Genomic DNA, 24,655 nt, shown 5'->3' with positions numbered 1-24,655 from the left:
AAAGCTTGATTGTGCTGACAAACCTGATGATTCGGTAACATGTGCTATTAGGTAAACAGTACGAACTGAGGATATGCAAATGCATCAAACTGTATTTTTTTTATAATTACACATATCCTCATTTCTTTCTGTAATCATAATAGCACATGACACCAATTTATAGCACGATGTTTAACAGTAGTAACTGTCTTCTGTGTGTGTATCGGGTGAATCATCATCACTAATCGAAAGTGTCCACCGAACCTGCGCAATAAGGAATGATATATTTCGTTATGACATTGTAAAACGTCAAAAGTGATATCGCAGTTACTCTTTTATATAATTGTTACTTATATCTCTCCTTTCTTATAGAGAATCGTACCCTATACTGTATCTACGAGTTTATATGAGGAGGCAGACGATACAGAGGAAGCAGCTTTGAAGTAACAAAATAATGAGAAATTAGTCATTAATTGAATCCGAAACAGTTTTGTGTTCATAAAGTGACAACATGAAGGAGCAAATTTGTGAAAGACTGGTTGAGTTATTGCGTTCTCTAACGGTAATCCTTTAAGTTGTATTTTTTCAGATAACAAGGAACAACCTCCTGATGTTACGGTGATATGGATTCTTGTAGTTATAAGGTGCAATAAAGTACAAAAGAAGTGAGGAATTGACTTTGCTTTGTTGATTAAGTAAACAGATATTGTACTGATTCAACCAATTATCATTCGACTTATCATTGTATCGATATAGAAATCGATAACTAAATTTCAACCCACTGCTACTGGAAATCCAATCAATGCCGTGATTGTATTATAATTGTACTTTGATACATTATGTTTTTAAATTTATCTATTTTGTTCTTTAATATTATTTTAGAATTCTTAATAATTATTAAACTAGTATTTACTAGAGAGCTAGGATCCGTTTCTTCTGTTGAATGACCTATTTCTGATTATGATGAAATGCACCGTTCTCATAAGAAAACAAATAGTTAGCTTGTTGCATTTTTAAATTTACCAGCGGTTTCTCCTTACTAATATATCGACTTGTTGGCTTCCTTGACTGTCACAAGTTAAAGTTTAACATTGTATCTCAGAAAATCAATCGAATTAATTTAACCGACGGCTTTTCAACTAAAGAGTTTTGTTCCTTTCATTTTGTGGTAGTCTGGCATGTTTACGTATTTGCCTATGGAGTATATGTGTACACGGACGCCTTGGGCTTGGAAACGCAATAACGCAATTTATAATAAGAAACAGTTCCATACGTTGGATTAGTCATGTTAATTTATTTTTCCATATATGTCAAATGTAGTACACCAGAAATCAAAACCTTTTCCACACGATAGCTCTCTAAGTAAATCGTAAATGAGCGTCACACTAGTGTTTAGACTCACCTTGCCTTAGTAGATATGTATAGTTTATGTCAAAGTTCATATGGTATCCGTAGAGGTCAATATCAGGTATCTCGGTTCACATGATTCACTACACGAACCTTTTATTATAAGAAAAGTTACATTTTTTTTCACTGCGAATTGATAAAGAATTATCACGCCCGTTAGTTTTGGTGCGTATTGTTTGTATACCTGTTCAGATGGTTGGTTGTCTTAAAGTTAGAGACAGAACGATGGCACATTAGATCGTTAAGTTACTAGTTCGATATAATTTCTTTGATGTTGAAGGTCACCTGATAATTTGTATAATGTTGTACAAAGTACGAAATCATTACAAGGCTCATTATGTCCGTACACTTTCCAATTACTGTCTACTACGGAGAGCCAAACGTTCATAAATGTCGAAAAAGGAAGCGAAATGTCCAAGTTAATATATATATATATATATATATATATATATATATATATATATATATATATATATATATATATATATATATATAAATATATATATATATATATATATATATATATATATATATATATATATATGTCCAATCCGATATCAACATGTTACAATTCCATATGAACATGGCGACACAAAGTACCAATATGTCATTACCTCTATCAACATGTCAAATTCAACATCAGCATGTCGAAAACTTGTAACAGCATGCCACTACTACATTGGTCATGTCAACATTGCTTGCTAGATAAAATATTGAAGTCATGCTATAATTTTGGCACATCGGCGCGCCATCTTTTCGTTAATGCCCAAAACTGTATACATATATGTCGAGATTCATATGAGAATGTCCAAAACTTGTGTCAACATGTTGAGAGAAGGAAATAAAATATTCAATCCACAGGGATCACGTTGATGCTTTTTGGTGCAATTTTTGTGCCTTTTTTTTGGGGATACCGCAATGTTCAATAGGGCCAAAACCTCTAAAAGAATAATCCTGCTTTTTGTTAACATAATCAAATCATGTGTGGGCCATGGGCACTTTATGACTGTTGCCTGGAGCCCGGTACAGATAAAAGTCGTAGATGGTATTTTTTGGTTCTCCAATGTATAAAGGGTCCAATGCAACTACGGGAATTATCCTTGTGTCTTTGCACATGGTTAAATCACGTGTAGGCCATGGGTCCTTGAGGTTGTCTGGGCCATGGTAGAGGATAAATTTGTAGTCATAGGTTTTTCTTTTTTTAAATACCCGATAACCGAAGGGGCCAGCGCCAATAAAATGAAACCATCCTGCTCCTTTTTCACATGATTAAATCATGTGTGGGCAATGGGCCCTTTTTGGCTGCTGTCTGGGTCCTGGTACATCATAAAGTTGTTGTAATTGGTATTTTTGGATACCTCAATGTCCAAAGGACAAATATATATTAACTTGGACACTTCACTTTCTTTTTCGACATTTATGGAACATTTGGCTCTCCGTAGTCAACAATTGGCTCTTGTGTAATGTTTACAGCTGCATTGACAAATTAAACAATACACCTACTTTCAAGTGCACTATTGTTTTCTTTTCTTTCCATCTTTAAACAGTAACCATCAGAAAATACTTTCAATACGAGTTTACTGATTAGGCACTGAAACTCTTAAGGACATCACTACATTATATTAATTATTTTTTAAGCAAACTGTGTTCAGAAGTAAAATTTAGTTTCATAGTTAGCAGATTTCTAAGGTAAATTTATCCCATAGCCATACTCAGTAACAATTGGAGTCAGACGGGCCCCGGGAAGACAAAAACTATTCCATTTGGTTCATGAGTCCTTAAGCATCTTATTAAAATGACACAGGTTGACCACTGGTCCCAATACTATCTCCTCCGGACTCCTCCTCTTATCAGACCTGTTCATATACAAGTACATATATGCACACAAACTCTATACAATACTTTGTCTATCTCCCTACCACATAGGTACAATTGTATAGATATGTGCATTGATCAGTTAATTGCATTAGAGAGGACACAAAACAAACCATCATATGTGGCTTATATAACAGAGATGTTGATAAATAACAACCCACCATACAAAAAATAAATAAATAAACAAACAAATACAGTTATGTTTGGGAGATATCATACAGTTAAAAGTACTATTTGGAATCTTTAATTTTGCAAACCTGTAATATATATGTGCCAATAGACTATGAAACAGTTTACTTCCATTTGGAAGTACACTTTATGGCGGAGTGTATAGCCTAGTGGTTAACGCCGGCGTCTCCCAGTCATGAGATCCCCGGTTCGATTCACCGCCGACAGCAATGTGTGTCGTCTGGCAAGGGTGTTGTTCAATAACAACTTCCCGACATGGACGTTAAATGGATGTGTGCCGAGAGATTGGCTTCGGTCAGCTTGCGAGTCTACAAGCCTCCATGGCTTCTTTCGCGAGTTCCTGCTTAGGGGAAGATCACATATACATACATACATACATACATACATACATACATACATACATACATACATACATACATACATTTGTTACTCTTTCCTTATTTTCAATGTGAGAAGTTAAATATTGCTGACTCTGAAAACAATCATTACTTTAAGTAAACAGGTTATTATATAAATTAGAGTCTGTATTTGCACTGAAATCTCCGATACATTAATTAATCATTTAAATAAAATAAAAAAATAGAAGAATAATACAACATACGTGGCTTAATGACTTCACAGTTGAACTCGATTAAACCTATAGCCCAGTGTGTCTACATCATTGCCGTGCAAGGTGTTATATATTACAGTGTGTTTATCGTGATATGCCTACAACAGGGTTTAAACTTTTTAAACGCAATCCTGTCTTGAGTAAAACAATTTACGTTCAATCATACATAGGTAGCAGAAACCAGAATGAGTCATTCTGTCCTTGTCAATCAAATTTATAATTGTGCTTCCTTCCTTAGATGTATTCATTCCTTCAAATCTGACTCTAATACGAAATAGTCGGTGTTTTTTTCTTCGTCTTTTTCTGTAATTTGGCGTGCTTTGGCCACGTGATGTACCTCTACGGGTACTGACGGCTGCGCCCTGTTTGTCTGTAACATAAAGAATAATAGCTTGTTACAATTGTCAACTCAGTTAATCCATTGTAATGACATGTTACAAAGTAAACGCTGTATGTGCTTAATGCGAGGTTATTACTTTCATTTTATAATTACTGTTGATGATTTTTTTCACAACAAGTTATGAAACAATATGTCAAACATTCTCAGACTATTTTTTAATGTATTCCAGATATGCGATTATCTTGATATATTCATACGGATTTCGTGAATATCGTGAGTGGATTAATTATGCGCAATAAATTTACCTGTCCAAGTTGATTCACTATATCTTTAAGTTGTTCAGCAATCTTACTAAAACTTGGTCGATCTCTTTTACGGTTGCTCCAACAGGAAAGCATAATACCATATCTACAATGCGTTTGAAAATAGAATAATATTGAATGAATAGTTAATTTGGGATTTAGCATAATGAGAGATTTCCGAATAAACTTAGATATAAGATTAAATGATTGAAATGGTAATAGGTTTATATATATTTTTCGCATTATAGTTATACAAAGCATTGTAAAGCTAAGTAAACAAAAATATGGTATAGCTTATGAAACGTTTCGTCATTGCAGTAAAGTCTGTTATATGCAATGCGGAATAAAGCTTGGATCTTAGAAATAAATGTACACTGTAACTTCGTAGTTGACGTCGTAGCTTTTGATTAAATAAAAGTCAATCCAAGCAGTAATCATCAATATTGAACCAACATCACAACTTTCAATAATAATCACAATGGCAACGGTTCTTTGTAGTAGATATTGCTCAAACGGTAGATATGTGCACTTTCCAGCAAAATTGTGCAATTCCAAAAATACTGAAAGTTCACGTACACAGTCCCAGGACAGCGAAGAGGTTGTGGTAGATTAAAGCCTCCTCTTAACTGAAGTTCGATCTCAGAGTTGCTCAGTTGTGCGAACGGTATCTCACCTAATAAGTAAAATATAATAAAATACCCGCGTCAGTCGTGATATTACTATAAAAATATGTCTCTTACGTCTTGTAACCTCCATTAGGAAAAACGTCTGTAAAAGTGTGACAGCATTAAAAAAAATATTATTATGAGAGCTAGACCACGCCCAGAGATGAGTATATACATTAATTTAGGCTTCTCACACATTCGTAGTTGTAACAATAACTGCCTCGTGGGAATTTGTTTTTTGCATATCATAGGACTTTACATGCGAGGATTTTGCTGTATTGAATATATCATAAATATAGTCAGTGTTCCTTTGATCAGCTTCATCGAACGTCAGTTATAACTTTAGCTTATGGTTACTGTTAGTAGGCGTACTAGTACTAGAGGTAGAAGTCTAGGTATTAGTGAAATAGTAGTAGTAGTAGTAGCCTGGTCAGAGACCTAAGTAGTTCTGATACGTTAAAATTATTATGCTTGGTGCTAGAGACATGATGAATGATAACAGATCTGTGATACCATGTGTATATTATGTGTGACCATAGGCTAGGTTTTGCACACTTATTAATATTATTGCCATTAGTCTGCTAGCCGCATCGACAGTCAGCTGCTTCTAACAAGGAAAGCTTCATTGTACTGAATATGCATTACGATATGTGTTTGGTTTGTTGAAATAAAGTGGCACGCCGTAATAGTAGGCATGAATGAAATCTGCCTTCAGTGGTTAAATATGCTGCTACTTTCGATCAATTTCTCAGTTAATGAAACGTTTGGGCAAAATTGGCTTGGTGAGACCTGGTTTGTCAGCAAAGTAGCTTTAAACATTTTTCTTTAAATGAACAGTGTTTGATTTTCCTTCCTCCAAATGTATAGAATCACTTTAAGTATATCAGGTGCGTATCCAGGGGGGGGCGTTGGGGGCGCGCGCCCCCCGGGTAAGAAAAAGAGGAGAGAAAAAAAAGAGAAGAAAAAAGGAAAAAAGAGGGGGGAAAGAGGAGGAGGAGAGGAAGGAAGGGGAAAGAAAAAGAAGAAAGAGAGAAAAAGGAGAAAAGGAGGGAGTTAAAGAAAAACGCCAAGACACCGGGAAGAGAAAAAGGAACAGTGACATTATTACAGCGCTGATCCCTATTATATACACAGGGTAGCCAGTGACCGTTCAAGGATTTCGGAAGAGGCGTGTGCCTCACCCTACCCCTTACACCGACAACTCAATTTTTGACGTTTCCATTTTTCTTCTCTTACTCATGATCTATTTATATACTATATATGGTATATCATAACGCGTGTGTGTGTATATACGCCTTAATCAATTGTAGAACGGTGCTATGAAACCAACTGTGGCTGGTCTCGAACTCGACCGTGTCGTCGGGGAACATGACAAATTTCGGGAAGGGGGCGACCGCCCCCCCCCCCCCTTCAGCATATTATTTAATGATATCGCTAGTAATTTCAAAATAGAAAGTGCTTAGATGCAACTTACAAGGCCTGGGAAGTGTCATTTCCAGCCATCTGGGAGGCATTTCGGTCAAAATTTTCTTATTCGCTTCGCGCCAACTCATGGGGGCGCTACGCTTAGATAGTTTGCCTACGGGCTTCGCCCTTTCCTTGGCAAATTCCTCGCTACGCGCCTGTTCGAATTTGTGAAGCAAACAGCAGATATCACATCATATCAGTGAGCATGAAAATGGCGTTCCAGGATGAACAGCCTCAAAATTGTCCGACTTGCCCGAAAAAAATAACCAGAAATTTTCACGCGCGAAGCGCGCGTCCAACATGTTAATGTCAATATCATATAAGCAAGCATCGGTTATTACATCAGATTCCATCGTGTACCATACGGTCCGTGAAAGTGGTACAGTATACCGCGGGATGCTAATGTAAACAACGAAATGTCTTATTTAGATGGAGAAAAATCATGGAAGTCCAATTATGTTAAAACTCTCTTTTACATTAGTAATGGCGAATTAGGGGCTGTAGCCCCCACCCCCCGCCTCCTACGCCTATGTGTGTATTGTTTCAGGAAATATCTGCTATATTTTCATTTCCTTCAACCAAGTTTTATAATAGCCGTTATAAGAGGTTTTAATATTTGTACACCAAGAAATTAACTGTGTCTGAAATTTTGAAAATTTCTGACCCACATTCTTCATCACACGTCCCTCTACTCGTGCAATATTGACCGGTCTGTTAGGGGTCAAGGAGGTTTTTCCAAGGACGGCGGAACCGGGGGGCACAGGGGGCACGTGCCCCCCCCCCCCCCCCACTTTTCCTCAGGTTAAAAATGTGCCCTTTTTCTACATAAAAATTTAGGTGTCTCAAGTTAGCCACAGGCCAGGGAACCAGAATGAACACTCGGGAAGGGCCGTTTCCGGCCATCTGAGGGGTTTGTAAAACCAAAAAAATTCTTGCACGCTCCGCGCCAACCGATGGTGGCGCTCCGCTCAGATAGTTGTGCATACAACTTTGCAAATCCTGGCTACGCCGCTGACTTTCTAATGAATTTCTGTGGGTCAAACTCAAAGCTATTTCGAATGGAAAAAAAAAATCGTAAGATATTAACAAGAAATAAATTCTAATTCGGAATATTCCTACATTAGCAACTAGCATGATTTCACCTCATTTTGTCTCAAAAGAAAACTTCCATGTCTCCTAATTTGCACATTGGATATTGCAGTGCTAGTATGCATATTTTCCTTGAGGGGGGGGGGGGGGGGCGTTGATGGGATGATGTGTATACGCAAATAACATAAATACAATAAGATTTATAAAGGGTACTAAATATAAGGCTGCATCAGTCCAATCGAATATCTGCAAAGTGCCCTTTGATGCAACATTATGGGTATTTTTTGAATTGAGTTTAATCACGAGAAACGTAAATTTTCAAATTCTGAACAAATAATGTGCTTAAAACCTTGAAAAGTGGGGCTGACGGATATTGTGGGCCGCGACGTAGAATCACCTACAAAAGCAATGATCCACAGGACATGCGATGAGGTTGAACATGATGTGTGACTGGTGACAAACTTCAAAAAGGTTATGGATGGAAAAAAAACTATTGGGAAATACTTGGTTCTTAGGCAAAAAGTGTACATCTGGTTGGTCATTTTCAAGCCCGAGAAGTGCCATTTCCGGTGATCTGGGTGGTATCAAAACCAGAAAATTTCTTGTACGCTGCGCGCCAACCGATGGTGGCGCTCCGCTTAGATAGTAATTCGCGCCCCCCGGGTTAGAAAATCCTGGATACGCGCCTGTATATATATATTAATACACTTACCCAGCGAAAATAATTCCCACAGAAGTACAGCATATCCCCAAGCATCACTTCCAGAATAATATTCATGAAGAAATATTGCCTCTGGTGGCATCCATACAGTAGGTGGACGATCCTGTAAATATAGAGGCAATGTACGCCAAGTACATTGATTAGTATCTTCAATAAATAATTCATCAAAACTGGTTCTTTAAGGCTTTATTTTTGGGTTTACCTCATCACAGTGTAGTGGTACATCACATTGAATAGGTTTATTAAAAATATCAAAGTGGATAACCTCCTTTTTTTAAAAACCTGTGAAAAACATAAATAATAGTATATTTAAGCAGAAACTTTGCCAATAAATAAAGGATTACATTTTGAAGCAAATCCATACATCACCATAGACTATTTGATAGTCAACAGAAGTTTAATGACAAGCAAAACCCTCAAAGAAATAAAGGGATTCTCATTCCATTTGAAACATGTTACATTGGTATGAAAATGCCCAGAAACAGTAACTGTTAATTCTTTATTTGATTTGGCATGCCTTAAATTCCTTAAATAGGTAATGAGTTTGGCCAATTATGACTGAAACATTATTGGAATGTTAACATCAATCTATTTAAGAAAGCTATTTCCGTTAAAAAGAAGATCAAGGGACAGAAAAATTCCGTTCCATTTGATGACGACTACACTACATCGACAAATGGCAGGAACTTAAATTTGTTTGTCCCAAATGTCTTCTCTTTGGAGAAGTTGTTGATCTGATAATTCATAGATTAGTTTTACTAGTTTGTAACTCAGGTATTGGGAGCAAACAACCATTGCAACCATTGTGATCTCTTAACGGAATTGATTATGAATAGCCCAGTGAATACGATTTAAACCAAACTAAATCCGCTAAATATGATTCCAAGTTTCTAAGGTTGTTGTTTTAAATATGGTTTTTGCTTGCAAATACAAACACATTTTATATAAGTAATCGCAATGAAGATGAAACAGTGATACATGATTGATATGTTATCTTGTCAATTATCCTGTGTGTATGCAGTTCACACATAGTTAAGTGGTTTTAAGTACAGTCTTGTAATGATTGACGTTATTACAATCAATCGAAATACAATAAAAAGCAACCATGCTATTCAGCTTGTGCTAACTGATTTTCAATACACTATAAAAAGTGTGTTCACAATGAACCACTCCAGTTGAAATTTACTAAAGTAAATTAAATTTATTATGCAAAAAAGGAAAGCAAACATGCTAACCGAACTGTTGTGAAATGAGTTACAGCTTACTATAAATTGAATACGACTGTCATCAAATGTTGTAAATTAGTAAGTATTCATTGCTTTTAATACTGATCTAATATAGTTGAAATAGAATTGATAACTTACCTTTTTCATCAGTGTTTCAATCTTTATCATAGCTGTTTTCAAAGGACAGATGTCATATAGTTTACATTGTCCAATACTCGAGATGAGCACCTTCTTTAGACAAACAGCTGGATGACAGAACTAGGAAGTCAGTAATAATAAAACACTGCGCTATAGAGAATTTTATGTAATATAAAGGAATGTTTTCCATGCAATAACCGCAATGGTCAAGCAAATGGTACTGATGTAATTAATAAGTTTAGGATTGCTTAGCTGAAAGACGAAGTATGATTCAATGGTTTATTTGCACATGAATGTATAGCACACATTATAAGTATCGTTGAGGTTTATCGGGCACTAATAGCATTAATTCTTTAAAATAATATGTATGAGGATAAACAACATGTGAGGAACAGATTCATGTGAATGACAACGTGACCGATATAATCAACGAAAATGTTACGTAACGGTGTTGAAAGAGATGAAGATATAAGAATGACAAACATGAGAGTATCAGAGAATTAAAGTATAAAAGTTTAAAGGCGTGATGATAAAACAAATGTAACACCCGAATAGATATGTACAAATAAGACAAATACAAGATGATAAAGAGTAAAAAGACATAAGAATGGCAAAAAAAGAGTATCAGAGAATTAAAGTATAAAAGAATAAAGGCGTGATGAAAAACAAATGTAACACCTGTATGGATGGCAAGAACGGGAAGGAAAAGCAGGCAACTAACGATTGAAACGAAAATTAAAGAGCTTAATGCACTGAGGGATAAAGGAAGATTTGTGTCGATTTGTTATTGCACTCGGAAGCCTCATCCGCCCACTGCGAGATATTATTGCACTGTTGAGATTAGGAAACAATGGGTGATTCTCGTCGGCAAGGATGGCGTCGAGCTTAGACTCTATAACATTATGATACATACACTCCATTGTGAGCTGGTCCCCACCCAGAATACAGTTAGCCTGTCTGATAACAGAATCAATGCGACTCTTATCATAAGCAGTCACATTACCACCCCAGCATGTCATACAATATTTAAACACGCTACAAATGACTGAGTTATAAAATATAGTGAGGATACGAATGTCAATGTCAAATTTACTCAATCTACGGAGACAGTATAGTCTAGGGTTTACTCTCTTTACTAAATAGTCAATATGCTTATGCCACGCCAGTTGATCATCAATAACAACACCAAGATATTTATAGGATGAGACTTTTTCTACGGGATTTTCTTTAATCACAACCTCTCTTGGTTGACCCTTGACCCTTCTAAAATCAATATTCATTTCCTTTGTTTTTTAACATTATCATATCTCATTAAATAAAGTAAATAGAAAACAAATTAAAAACTGCATATTACCTTTTGTCTTGCAAGAAAACGTAAACCTCTGCAAATATTTGATGAAAAGTACATCATTTCTCTCATTTCCTTTTGTACCTGTCTTTGTAGAACATCATCATATTTGCTACTCCTTGATTTCTCGTGGCATTGGTGCGTATTTTGATATTGTTCCTTTATGAAATCACTCAACGATCCGCATTCCATATTTTCATATACTATTGAATAAGGAACTACACAGGAGTCAAACAAAATTAAGAAAGCATAAAAACGACTGACATGTCAATCTAAGCACAGATGAGATAAAAAAGTGATATTTGGTAGAAAAACAAGAGAGGTAACTTTGTCTTCCAGTCTTCAGTCAGTCCTATTTTATTTCTCGTTACCACTTAATGATATTTATTTATTATTATTATTTATTATACAAAATTTCTATAGCGCCTTATCCAATCAGAAATTGCTCTAAGGCGCTTTACAGTAAAATACAAACAATCATGATATACAAATATATAAATCGATAATGTAAGGTATAAAAAGGGTAGAAAATTTGTTAAATACCAACTGACAATAAATTGTATAAAAACTGCAAATGTAAAAGCGAAAATGATACAAACAAATTCTTAAAATTTAAAATATATACAAATCTGAAAAAAAAATTAAATTTAAAAGCGCCATAAACGCAAAAACGCAAAATGGAAAATGCGTTGTAATAATGTGACAATAAATAGTATAGAAAACACAGTTAATGGAATGCAGATCTAAATAGAAAGGTTTTGACTAGTTTTTTAAATTCATCTATATTTTTTGGCACACTTAGCTTCCTCCGATAAACTGTTCCATAATGTCGCAGATGAGTAATCGAAACGCCTGTTTCCGTATGTAGAAGTTTTAATGACAGGTTTGGTAAGTAAGGACTTGGATTCTGAGCGTAGAGATCGAGTAGGCTTGTATTTATGCATTAATTCAGAGAGGTAGATAGGGGCTAAACCATTAAGTGACTTATATGTATATAACAGAATCTTATAATTGAACCTGCAATGAATCGGCAACCAATGTAAGTCACGTAATACGGGTGTAATATGCTCATGTCTACGAGTGCGACTTACAAGCCGTGCAGCGCGATTCTGAACTCGCTGAAGGCGATCGGTTAGCTTGTGAGGCAGGCCATATAGCAGTGCATTGCAGTAGTCCAGTTTTGATGTCACAAGGGCATGGATTAAAGTCTTACATGCATCATCTGAGATATACCTTCTAATTTTGCCAATATTCCGGATCTGCCAATAACAGGACTTACAGATAGAGTCAACTTGATTATCCATGGTAAGATTTTGATCAAGATATACACCTAAATTCTTTACTTTAGGAACTGAACATATGGTGTTAGGTCCCATATTTATATACAAGTCTTGAATAGCATTACCCTGAAATTTTGGTGAAAATACAATGAACTCAGTTTTGTCCTGGTTAAGTTTCAAGCAATTAACCCGCATCCACCTGACTATATCTGAAAGGCATGCTTGGACCTTTAAAGATACATCATTCCAGGACTCAAGGGCACCAAAATTCAAATACAACTGTGTATCATCAGCATAACAGTGATGGTTGATGTTATGGCGCTGAATTATTTCTCCAACTGGACGGGTAAACATACAATATATCAAAGGACCAAGTACAGATCCTTGTGGCACCCCAAATCTTAGCTGTTTCTCGTCAGATATAACATTATCAATTTGTATACATTGCATTCTGTCCCTAAAATATGATTTAAACCATTTTAATGAGTTTGACGCAATTCCAAAAGTATGTTGGAGACGATTAAATAAGATCTCATGATCAATAAGATCGAAGGCTGCCGATAGGTCCAACATGACCATCATTGTTTGGGACCTCTTGTCAAGAGCTGCAGCAATATCGTTATGTACTCTTAGTAAAGCTGACTCAGTTGAATGGTACTGGCGATATGCAGATTGGAGATTATCATGCAAAGCATTGGCATTTAAGTGATGTTGAAGGCGTATTGCAACAACTTTTTCTAAAAGTTTGGATATAAAAGGTAAATTTGATACAGGTCGGTAGTTTTTAAACACTTCTTTATTCATACCAGGCTTTTTGAGCAGTGGTTTAACAATAGAACGCTTAAAACAAGACGGCACCTTTGATTCAATCAGTGATTGGTTTATGATGGCGGTTATAATTGGCAGGAGTGCATCGACACATTGCTTCAATAGCCAGGTAGGTATAGGATCCAAGTTGCAGGACTTTGTTGGGGAGCTTGTAATTAGCTTCCGTACCTCTTCTTCGGTGGCAGGAGAGAAAGATTCTAGAGGACAACCACCAAAAATACTATCGTCTGCCATTACGTCTACACTGGCCGTGGCATCACAAGTATCATATTCCTCACAAATAGCTGCTACCTTGTTTATAAAGAACTCACCAAATTGATTAGCAAGACTTTCAACACATGTGTTTGATGGCAATGTGGCATCATTTGGTACACCCATTAAGTCTTTGGTTAGACTGAAAAGTCGTCTTTGATCACTGCCACATTCCGCAATTTTGTTGCAATAATAGTTCCGTTTTTCTTGAACTAGAAGTTTATTAACAACTTTACATTGGTTTCTATAAATTTGCCAGTGGACAGTAAGACGAGTCGTCCTCCATTTTCTTTCAGCCTTTCTTCGTTCATGTTTTGCATGTCTGAGTGTGTCTGTGTACCATGGGGTAGTGGGTCGTAAAGTAATTGTCTTGGTACATTCTGGTGCATGGCGATCAACTAATTTGCTCAAATGATTAATGTAGGCAGCCACTAGCTCCTCAACCGACTGATTGACATTCATTAAGGTTTCACAATGTTTGATGTCATCGATAAAATCAGGAACATTGATATCACGAAACTTTCTGAACGTTGTAACTTTGCGAATGTGATCTGGTTTATGCGTATTGATGTTGAGACTTACAGCGTAATGATCACAAGTCAAATTTCCATTCATATTACCGAGACATGCGTCAACAATAGATGGTGAACCATACAGTATGTCACTGTGTTCTCGGGTTATCACTACATCCAGGGTATGTCCAGCACGATGAGTTGCACCAACGACATGTTGTTTTAAACCATGGACATTTAAAAGTCTAGAAAACTTCTGTGAATCAACATCATTAGGGTTATCCAGGTGAAAGTTCAAATCACCAACGATGGTCACACGATCTTTCATGGCTGTAATACTTTCTAGATAAAGTGCCCATTCATCAAAAAATATAGAATTCTTGAATCCATTTTTAGAAGAGGGAGGGGGTCGGTAGATAACACTTAATGCAAATTGTAAATCACCAGTGCTGATACAGCAATCCATATGCTCAAAATGCGTGTAGAGATTATCCTTAGTCGAGGTGTTAATCTTTAGTGATAATCCAGATTTAAACAGCAACCCAACCCCTCCTCCAGTCTTTCCGGTGGAACGGGGAACATGCTCAAATTCATAACCCGTAGGGACAAGGTTACCTATTACAGAGCTGTCAGTCACATTTCCCAGCCATGTTTCAGTTAGTGCTAAAATGTCAATATCATTCGATACAACAAAGTCAGAAACAGATATTGCTTTATTGCTGATGGAGCGAACATTTTGTAAGAACACTATTAGCGGCTTGGTATGCTGGTTATTGAATTTAAGTTTATGATCCCTTTTTATGACATGTAAATTATTGCGGTGCGTTTTGATAGTTCTAACGTGGTTCACAAGCCTTGGTTTAATTACAGTTTGAATTTCATATTGCATATCATTATGGTATGTTTCTTTGAGTCCTGTAGGTTGCTGAATTAGATTGTTGGTAGGTAGCTGGATTAGATTGTTGAAATTTATCCCTGATTGTTTACCCTCATTGCTTTTGTTATTCCAATTAGCACAATCTCTATTTATAAGCACTGGTATGCATCTCCTGAATTTAATGCCAGCCTTTGTTCCTCTGCGAGTGGGTCTCCTGAATGGAGTTAAATCATCTATTGTCCTTTTCCATGGCTGAAAGCCCACACAAGACTTAACAGATTTCTCTACAGCAAGAAGAAACTCTCTTGTGTGTTTAATGGTTACTGCATGCATTTTCTTAACACTAGTAAGGATAGAGAGTTCAAGATTTTCTCACAAATATTTAGTGGTAAATCCAAGTACAAAAGTCACAAAAATATGTCCATATTTAACAGAATAACAAACACAACAAATACTGAAAAACACAGCAACTTTCCAAACAATATAACACAGGTTATTCCCAAAACAATGAGGAGCACTTTTGTAGAGCTGCCATTAGATAGCGCTGCATACCAATTGTGATTAACTAATGACATAAACTGACAATTACCTTCTTTAAGAGAGATACAAAGCAATTTCACAATATTCGGATGTCTTCGAAGCAACTTCAAGTTAAACGCCATTTCTTTGAAATTTATTGCATCATTCATCGTAGCTGAACCTATAGCCAATGAAATAACAAACAATGAATTTTAGACAACGTATGCTGTGTTTCGCTTCAGTCATTGGAATGACATCAGTAAAGACAAGGTACCACTACTTACAAAAGAATGAGTAGGTGTGCTTACACCAGCAAAATCACATAAATGAAAATATTAAAAGTACATACAAGTCAGGAAGTAACACAAATGACTGGAAAGTGTAACCATGCAAATATATCCAACACGACTTACCAGATAAAACTTTTGCGAAGCATTTTGTATTTTTATGGTCATTATTGCTGTATGTACCATTCCAGTATTCAAACATACCACTGGATTTTAAGCAAACCACCAATGAAAGTTTAATGTCATCGTCTCCATCTGTATTGAGAGCTGATTTAAAATAAAAGTAAAGTAAAATATGAAACATAAAATCCTCATGTTCTTCATCAGCAGGTTATGAATGGTCTAATGCACGCTTCACACAGCCACACTTTTTTTTTGTACACCCATAAACATCACATCTGTTATTTTATATATATATATATATATATATATATATATATGTACCACTCATACAGCTGATACTTCATGTTCTTCATCAGCAGGTGATGAATGGTCTAATGCACGCGTCACACAGCCACACTTTTTTTTTGGTACACCCATAAACATCACATCTGTTATTTTATATATATATATATATATATATATATATATATATATATATATATATATATATATATATATATATATATATATATATATATATATATATATATATATATATAATATAACGAAAATCCACGTTTACTCCAAAAGAAAATATTATAAGAGAAAACCAGAGAAATAAGATATGACTCATAATTGACAAATAAGGAGTAAGTTTTAGAAAATATATTGGAATTTTCGGTCCCCCTGGGACCTTCGTCAGCAATACTTGGCAGTCGAATGAGAAGTACAAAATGTGACACAATGAAAGTATGACGCTAGATAAGTGTAAGTTGCAATGATGGAATTAAAACCAAATAAACCATGACTATACAGGAAGCGGATTAAGGAGCAAAGAACGGATTACATATGCTTGTAGAACTGGTAGTTGTTAAGGGGTCCCAAGTCTTTGTTGAGGCCGGTGATGTGAGACTTAATACGAAAGATCCAATCGATTTCTTTACGTTTACGTTCAGTAGTTGATTTGAAGTTCAATTATGTAGGTGAAACAGGCTCCCGATTCCGCTTACGTTTTAATAATCACAAAAAATCTATTCGTGATAATTTTGCAGGATTCCCAGTGTCCGAACATTTCAATCTTCATGGTCATTCTCTAAAAAACCTAAAATGTATTTTAATTGCCTCGAACTTCAAATCAACTACTGAACGTAAACGTAAAGAAATCGATTGGATCTTTCTTATTAAGTCTCACATCACCGGCCTCAACAAAGACTTGGGACCCCTTAACAACTACCAGTTCTACAAGCATATGTAATCCGTTCTTTGCTCCTTAATCCGCTTCCTGTATAGTCATGGTTTATTTGGTTTTAATTCCATCATTGCAACATACACTTATCTAGCGTCATATTTTCATTGTGTCACATTTTGTACTTCTCATTCGACTGCCAAGTATTGCTGACGAAGGTCCCAGGGGGACCGAAAATTCCAATATATTTTCTAAAACTTACTCCTTATTTGTCAATTATGAGTCATATCTTATTTCTCTGGTATTCTCTAATAATATATATATATATATATATATACCACTCATACAGTTGCTACTTGACCCTCTTTATGGATTCATATTCTTTATGGATTCATATGTAGTAAAATGTAGAAACTTGGCACTCTTGCACTACCTGCCCATTTCTCTTTTTTTATGTTCCATCATAATCAAATATATATATATATATATATAGAATTCTATGATCAAATAATCGCCTATAGCCAATCTCTCGACACATGCTGTGTTTTACAGCTTTAAGTTCTTACGGGAACAGCTAAATTGTGTGTTACCGCGTTCGTTCCACCGCTCAGCAATTAACAAGTGAAATAAATATAATCACCACCAATCTCTAATGATAATACTATGAGAATTAAGTGGTATCTACTACGACACCATGGGATCAGCTATATACTTAAATTTGAATTGAAGCCATGATTACAATCATCCACAAATGTTTATGTAAAATAAGTAACATTATAACTGTTATTGTAGTATAAAATATAATAAAGTATAAAATACATTAAAGCATTTATTTATACGAGACAAGGTTGTTTAAAGTATAAATATTTAGAGAACTAGAATCAAGGACTGTTTATTGTAAGCTTTTTACGTTTAATCGTTTATAAAACAACAATTAGAGTAAAAAACTGACGTTTGTGAATACTCTTCTTATGTTTTCGTGACTCGGTCTGTGTTTGTTTTATCTCTTCATCATAAATCCCTTCATATACAAGAAGTTCTATTTCAGGTTGAGAAGTCTCTTCATTGGTTGGGATATCGTGCCTTGAGGTAGGTCTTCGAGTACAAAACTGTTCCTGTACAACACGCTCTGTGTTACGTTGATCTGTGTTTTCATTGGTGATGATTTCTCGTCTTGAGGAGGGCCTTTGATTAGAAAACATAATCCAGAAACAAAAACATAAATACACTTGACTTGATAATTAAATTCATGGTATCTTTAAGATTTATTCGATGTGGAATACTGACCTTGAATTTAGACTTTTTGCGATACAAAGAACCAGGTGTTTATATTTTAAGGGTAAACGTACTGATTTTCACATTGATAGGAGGTTCATTTTCGTGTACATAACACTCAGCCGTAGAAATACAGACGTGTTTTAGTTGTTTTAAAGCTGTGAACGATAATGTATGGTATTTTTTAAGTGTTCGGCATTTTGAATTATGCTTCTTTGGCTTCATGGAATGCAAGTATAGGGTATGATCTCGTCTTTCACTTAGCTATGAAGGGCAAAGCTCCAGAAACGAAAATGAAAGCAATAAATGACATAATAACCCATTAGGTAGCGGCATGTTACTCTGTTGAATGATTTCTGTCCTCTTTGTAATTCTGTGTTTATAATACAATTAGCTTAATGAATAACGGTTGATTAGCGGAGTACATTATCGTAATATGCACATAAGTTTCCGCTTAATACCCAAGCATTTATTTATACGAGACAAGGGTGTTAAAGTGTTACTTGGATTCGCATATCAGTTCTTGAAAGGTGTAGATCATAGAAAAGAATATCACTACTATACTTATATCACTTGTGACATTGCATTTCATGAAGATCGCAACTACATTTACAATATGATGACAAGATATTGAATACATTCGTTAGCTTTAAAAAAAGCTGCATTCAGTCACTTTGCTTATAACATTTATACATATTTCTTGGTATAGTTTTCTCGAAGCATTATCATGACCATGCATTCATTTAATTAAAGTAATATATCCTGTAACTAACGCGTATTACGTAATACGCTACAGCTTATCATCCCATACCAATAACACAGTGAACTTACATAATATGTAAAACGTTCCTTCTATGTCCTGTGTGGATGAAAAATATTACACATTGAACATCAGTAATTAATGAAAAAAAATAGCTTCAGATTTCACGAAAAAGTGTCCCTCGGTAAATCGCACAATAAGACCCGCAGATCTATGCTTCAGGAACTACAATATGAATGTATTTTCTTTAACACCAGTAGATATCAGCTGTACTGATGTTATGGAATAATTAAGCATATGAAGTTAATAGATTGATAGATATTAGGTACGAAAACTTAATGCGAACAATACACTCTTTAGATTTATTGAGATGAGACATCTTTAACAAACTGATTAAAAACCATACTGACTTCCTTTATAGAGAGGTAGTAGATATCTATGCATGTAACGCTGATTGGCTGACTGCTTCATTTGAGAGCGAAGGTGGGGGTATGGGTAGGGGGAAGGTGAACCACTTCTTTAACTCACCTGGAACCTAAGATAAGAGAACTTGACAAATAGAGATTTTATAAGGTATTATGAATTTAACATACAAACGACGGTAATGAGACAATATAGGCATAAAGAGGAAGGTTATCTTCAAATTAGAAAACTTACTGTGGGCTCGGGTGTATAAGACGACGGTCGTCAAAATAGACATCAGAAACAGAAATGGAATCAAAACGTACATTAAAAATAACGTTTGCTTGTCGATGTTACCTGAAAATAGAACTGAGAAACGGGAAGATGTTAAGTTAAAGTCAGAATCCCTAACAATACAGGTAAATTTGGTTGTTAAAATAGCAGAAGTCGTCCAGGGAGAGGCGTCTAATGGGAGGTTACACTCGTTCTTGTTTGAGACATTTCGGGTGCCGCTTTTGCTATGCTTGCCAACTATTAGAAATAATGTTGACGAATTTGATATTGTTAATGATTTCTACCGTACATGCATGACATAAATGTATATACACTAGGATGTACTTGGTAACATCATTTACTCTGTCAGTGGCTGTAAGTTTTGATCCCCGGTGACTTTTTCCATCAAGATGGCCTGAAGACCTAGAAAAATACGCTTTTGTGCTGCTGAGTATGATTAAAATTAGGCCTATGTTGATTTCTGACAAGAAGACATTGTACACATGTAACGTAAACCGGATAAAAGAGAGGAAGATAAAGTTAAAAGACTGAAACATATTGAGCATACTATATCGCTAAATTTATTTTCGTACACAGTTACTATAGGAAATAAACCCTTGAAATCTCCATTAAATCGTGTTAAATCCATTTTAAATCATAAATATAATGTAAACAAATTGACACTGTTCGCATTCTCTACTATGAGAGACGTTTTGACTAATAAACTAAAAAATATACAACCTAATGTTTCAGCTCTCCGCTTTTAAATTTCAAAAAAATGTAATATTTATCAAGTGCATTAAAATCAATGGCCTGTTTTACTAACCCATGACATGTTTTTACTTATTGTACATTAAAGGGTGTTAAGACTCGCGCAAAAAGAAACGTATAATGCCGGTAATCTGACCTAGTTTCGAATGAGGTGTAACAAAAGTGTTAGACAACACCATCGATCTCAGAAAATATACACACAGCTTGCTACCGTCGGTAATTAGACACTAGGATACATTCAGTACATACAGCTGCGGTCAATACGTACATCACAGTGTAAAAACGATACAACGATGGACATCTCAAGTCCAGCTAAAGATAACAAGATATCAAGTTTCACTACTGTCTGCATTTTGTAGCGACAAGAGAAAAACTTCACTTGCAAGCAACGGAAAGTAAACTTCTTAAAGATGGCGGAACGCTGTTTGGAGCGAGTCTTCAATGCCTTCAAAGACTTGACACAATAACAATCAATATAGTGCAACATGATGTTTGAGTACGAGTAATAAGCTAAAATCTATCTACCGAATATAAAAAATCAAACTGTGTTGAAATCATTACTTGTTTTGTCATTTTTCTTGCTGGTGGGCATTTCTGTCATAGGACTAACTACCATGATAGTTGCAGACTGCGTTACCAGGAATGGACCTCTGACTTGGCATGTTACGTTAGTATGTATTTTAGTCGAGTTGAATAGTAATACTGACGTAAAATTACTCAGCAGCACCTGATATACGTCCACATGCTGCATAGAACTATCAATAAACCAAGTAATGTTAAAGGGCAAGATGGCCTCATCAACTCTGCATTCCAATTCAGCGTTTGTGTTTTTCCTTTTTGTCTCCCATTCTGTGAGTATTATCTCATCGTCGAACATGATCCTAACGGACGGTAATCCTTGAAGGTAGATCGAAATAATAGTTTTATTAGTATGTTTGAGTAAGTACACACAGTGACACCAACAGAAAAGAAAAAAATAACAACAAATCTCGTCACCAAATAATGCGGTTTTTTTATTGTATTATGACTTTTATAGAACAAATAGTTTTTGGGAGAAATTCATACTTGTGATTGAACATTAATCTGCCAACAACCGGTTTCAAATCACCGTACACAAGATTTCTAAAATGCGGGCGGGGGAGGGTGGGCGGGATGTTTGCAAATTCAAAGTTTTACCCGACCGGGCCTTAAACCTTAATGGAGGGTCACATGCAAATGAAGTCATCTTGAGGTAACTAAAGCGATCTCTCATGTTCTCCCACTGAAACAAATAGTATACTATTGAGTTGGAGTACTAAATAAATCCCCCTCTCTAATGTTATAACTAAGATTGTAACGTTTATATTATTTTATATTAGTGGTGGATGTTGTGCAAATTTACATTGCATGCTAACTGTTAACAACATTATTAATGTGTTTTGCGAGTGAAATGAAAATGAAAAAAAGGATAAAAACGCACCTGAAAGTCTCCATTAGTTTGACGGTTACTTACCTTGTATTTTTACAAGGAATTTCGCTTTCAGTTGTGTTTTTGACCAACAAGTGAACATCCCGTAAGGCACAGACGTTGAAATGTTACTAATTTCTAGTGTGTGGTTCCGTAAAGATGAATTACATGTATCAACAGCCAGTGATAGATGTTGCTCTGATGGAAGTCTCGTATCATCTCTATATACTTTATTGTCACCATGTTTCCAGATAATACCGGCCTTAGAATTTTTAGGAACAGGGCAGACGAAACAAACCTTTTCGTGTGGTTTCACTGTCATCTCGTATGATGGCAAACTGGTGTTATTAATCTGTTCTGTTCCATAAACACCAGCGACTTTAATAAACACTTCTGCAAACAGAAAGAAGAGGAAAATTGTTATACAAAACTTATTGTACACCTTTATCAAAATGAAATAACGTAATATAAAGTAACTTGAAATACCTGTAAGCAATAAAACTAAAATACTCTTAACATGGGTTCCGTCCAATGCTTCCATTTTTACCCAAAATATAGCAAGCTCTGTAAGTAATGTATACACTAATTGACAAGCCGGTCACCAGTTTGCTGGAAAAATATGACACGATCTTATACAAGCCTCAGCAATCTTTCTGCTTGACTGACAATATTTATAATAGTGTACTTAACTCAGAGAGCAATCGTTTGTTTGTTTATTATCAATATTTGATTACATTTTCAGTTTCATACTATAAAAATTTAGTGTGTCTACTATAAACTATGTTTCGCAAGACTTTTTATCGTCGGCATTAAAACATAATATGAACAAGAGATACCTTCCACGCTTCCAAACAACCGAAATCTGACAAGGTTGAGTTTCCGTGTATCAAACTCGACTGCAATGAACATCCAGAAATGTGACAATAGAAGTCAAATATGAGTATATGATGTACAAGATACTATATCCATTAAAAAATGCGAATAATATATGTGACGCTTGGAACGTTTATTTACCATTTATATTACATCACTAAAACAAAAAACAAACGTCAATGGTCTTGTAATTAAACTCAAGTAATTAACACTTATTTCTTTGATCTTTTTTGTTGTTGCTAATTTCAACACAACAATCCACATCACCAAAATGATTGGTATCTCGACAAAACACATCAATCTAAAATAGGAAGCGCAATTTAGTTCAATAACATACATTACACGTTGCATATACCCTTCGTATTGAGCGAAGCAATTGATGTACTTCAAGAAATGAACAGTTACCTCACCATTAGCTTTTTTTGATCAGCTTTTTATGTTTTTTATATTATTTTGTAACAGCATCAAGTGACATTTACAATTGATAAACACACCGAAGATGCTTAAAGAATCTACCACGTGACAAAGAAACCAGAACAGATCACAGAAGGTTGATTGGACCCACTTTATAATCTTTGCGCAATCAATTATAATTACAAACATATCTTTATTTCACAACAAAGTGCAGAGCGAAACTTTCACGTTTACTTTTGCCGATATTTTATTGTGCACCGCCATTAAAATAATACCTTGGTAACATATATTTTCTTCTTACTTTGGTCTGAATATTCTTATCATCAATATTAAGTAGATAGTCTAACTCACATTCCACTTTGGGTTCGGTAAACAAGATTACTAACAATTATGTTGGTTTCTTTGATGTCAAATTTTTGAACTTGGTCGCCATGGTTGTGTTCTGGTACTGTTTCGCAAAACCGATCATTTGTACTTGAAAAAGGTTCTCCGGGAAACAACTAAAAGACGTTAGTTCAATTGTCGTAATTGTCTAATCCATTCCTTGTTGAATGGAAAATATCCTCTCAACCCCCCCCCAAATTCCACCAACTCCTCCCACCCCCCCCCCAACCACCCCAACTGAATTATTCCCTGACTGAAGATCGTAGAGCGTCCTGTGCTCCCTTTGCGCAAGCTACTGTCCTCCAGTTCTTTAGTTTTAAACACTCTATGAAGGCCACATTTCATATATTACAAGTAGCCTGTTTGCGCAGAAATGCTCCTTTTCCATTTAGTAGGACAAGAGTCCCGTTGTTGCCACCTAAAAGTAAATGTTATATTTTTTTGTTAATATTGTAGCGGAAAGCTACGACTTTTCCTTAGTGAGATACGTTTCGTTCCCTCAGGGGTTACATCTGTTGAGCTCCGTGGAGGCAACGAGAGATGTTTATCCGGAACGAGAACTGATTACGTAATTTTATTATATCGATGTATTCCCGTGACTGGCATAGGCAGGCACGGCGGTGGGTGTGTGAGTAGATCCTGTTGGTCGCAGCTATACAGGTAGTCCATGATTGGTCAAGCCTTTTTACAGTTTATGTACGGACGTGCAGTGGCGTGGCCACGGGCGTGGGGCGACAGCCCCCCCCCCCCCTTGAAAGCTTGTCGCCCCCAGTTGCCTTCCCACTGGGATTTTGGTTGTCGAAAAAAATAACATGTGCGAAAAATATATCATTGGGCTGAATGGTCTCGAATCTCCA

The 24,655-nt window shown here is 35.7% G+C and overlaps 1 protein-coding gene across 1 annotated transcript; it reads right to left on the bottom strand.

The window, feature by feature from the left end:
- Positions 1 to 1,922: 1,922 nt before the first annotated feature.
- On the bottom strand, positions 1,923 to 22,777 carry LOC139977794 (uncharacterized). Its single transcript, XM_071987432.1, has 14 exons — positions 22,614 to 22,777; positions 22,173 to 22,520; positions 21,242 to 21,577; positions 19,892 to 20,005; positions 19,306 to 19,333; positions 18,152 to 18,384; positions 16,038 to 16,178; positions 15,695 to 15,805; positions 11,363 to 11,574; positions 10,009 to 10,128; positions 8,636 to 8,747; positions 5,279 to 5,375; positions 4,706 to 4,808; positions 1,923 to 4,430 (listed from the first exon to the last, which is right to left on the bottom strand). The coding sequence occupies exons 1-14, from the start codon at positions 22,666 to 22,668 to the stop codon at positions 4,305 to 4,307; spliced, it is 2,136 nt and encodes a 711-aa protein (XP_071843533.1). The 5' UTR covers positions 22,669 to 22,777; the 3' UTR covers positions 1,923 to 4,304.
- Positions 22,778 to 24,655: the final 1,878 nt, after the last annotated feature.

Source organism: Apostichopus japonicus, chromosome 12 (genome assembly GCF_037975245.1).
Source record: "Apostichopus japonicus isolate 1M-3 chromosome 12, ASM3797524v1, whole genome shotgun sequence".
NCBI classification, from domain to species: Eukaryota; Metazoa; Echinodermata; class Holothuroidea; order Aspidochirotida; family Stichopodidae; genus Apostichopus; species Apostichopus japonicus.
The sequence above is the reverse complement of the archived record's forward strand: the minus strand, read 5'-3'. Positions and strand labels throughout refer to the sequence as shown.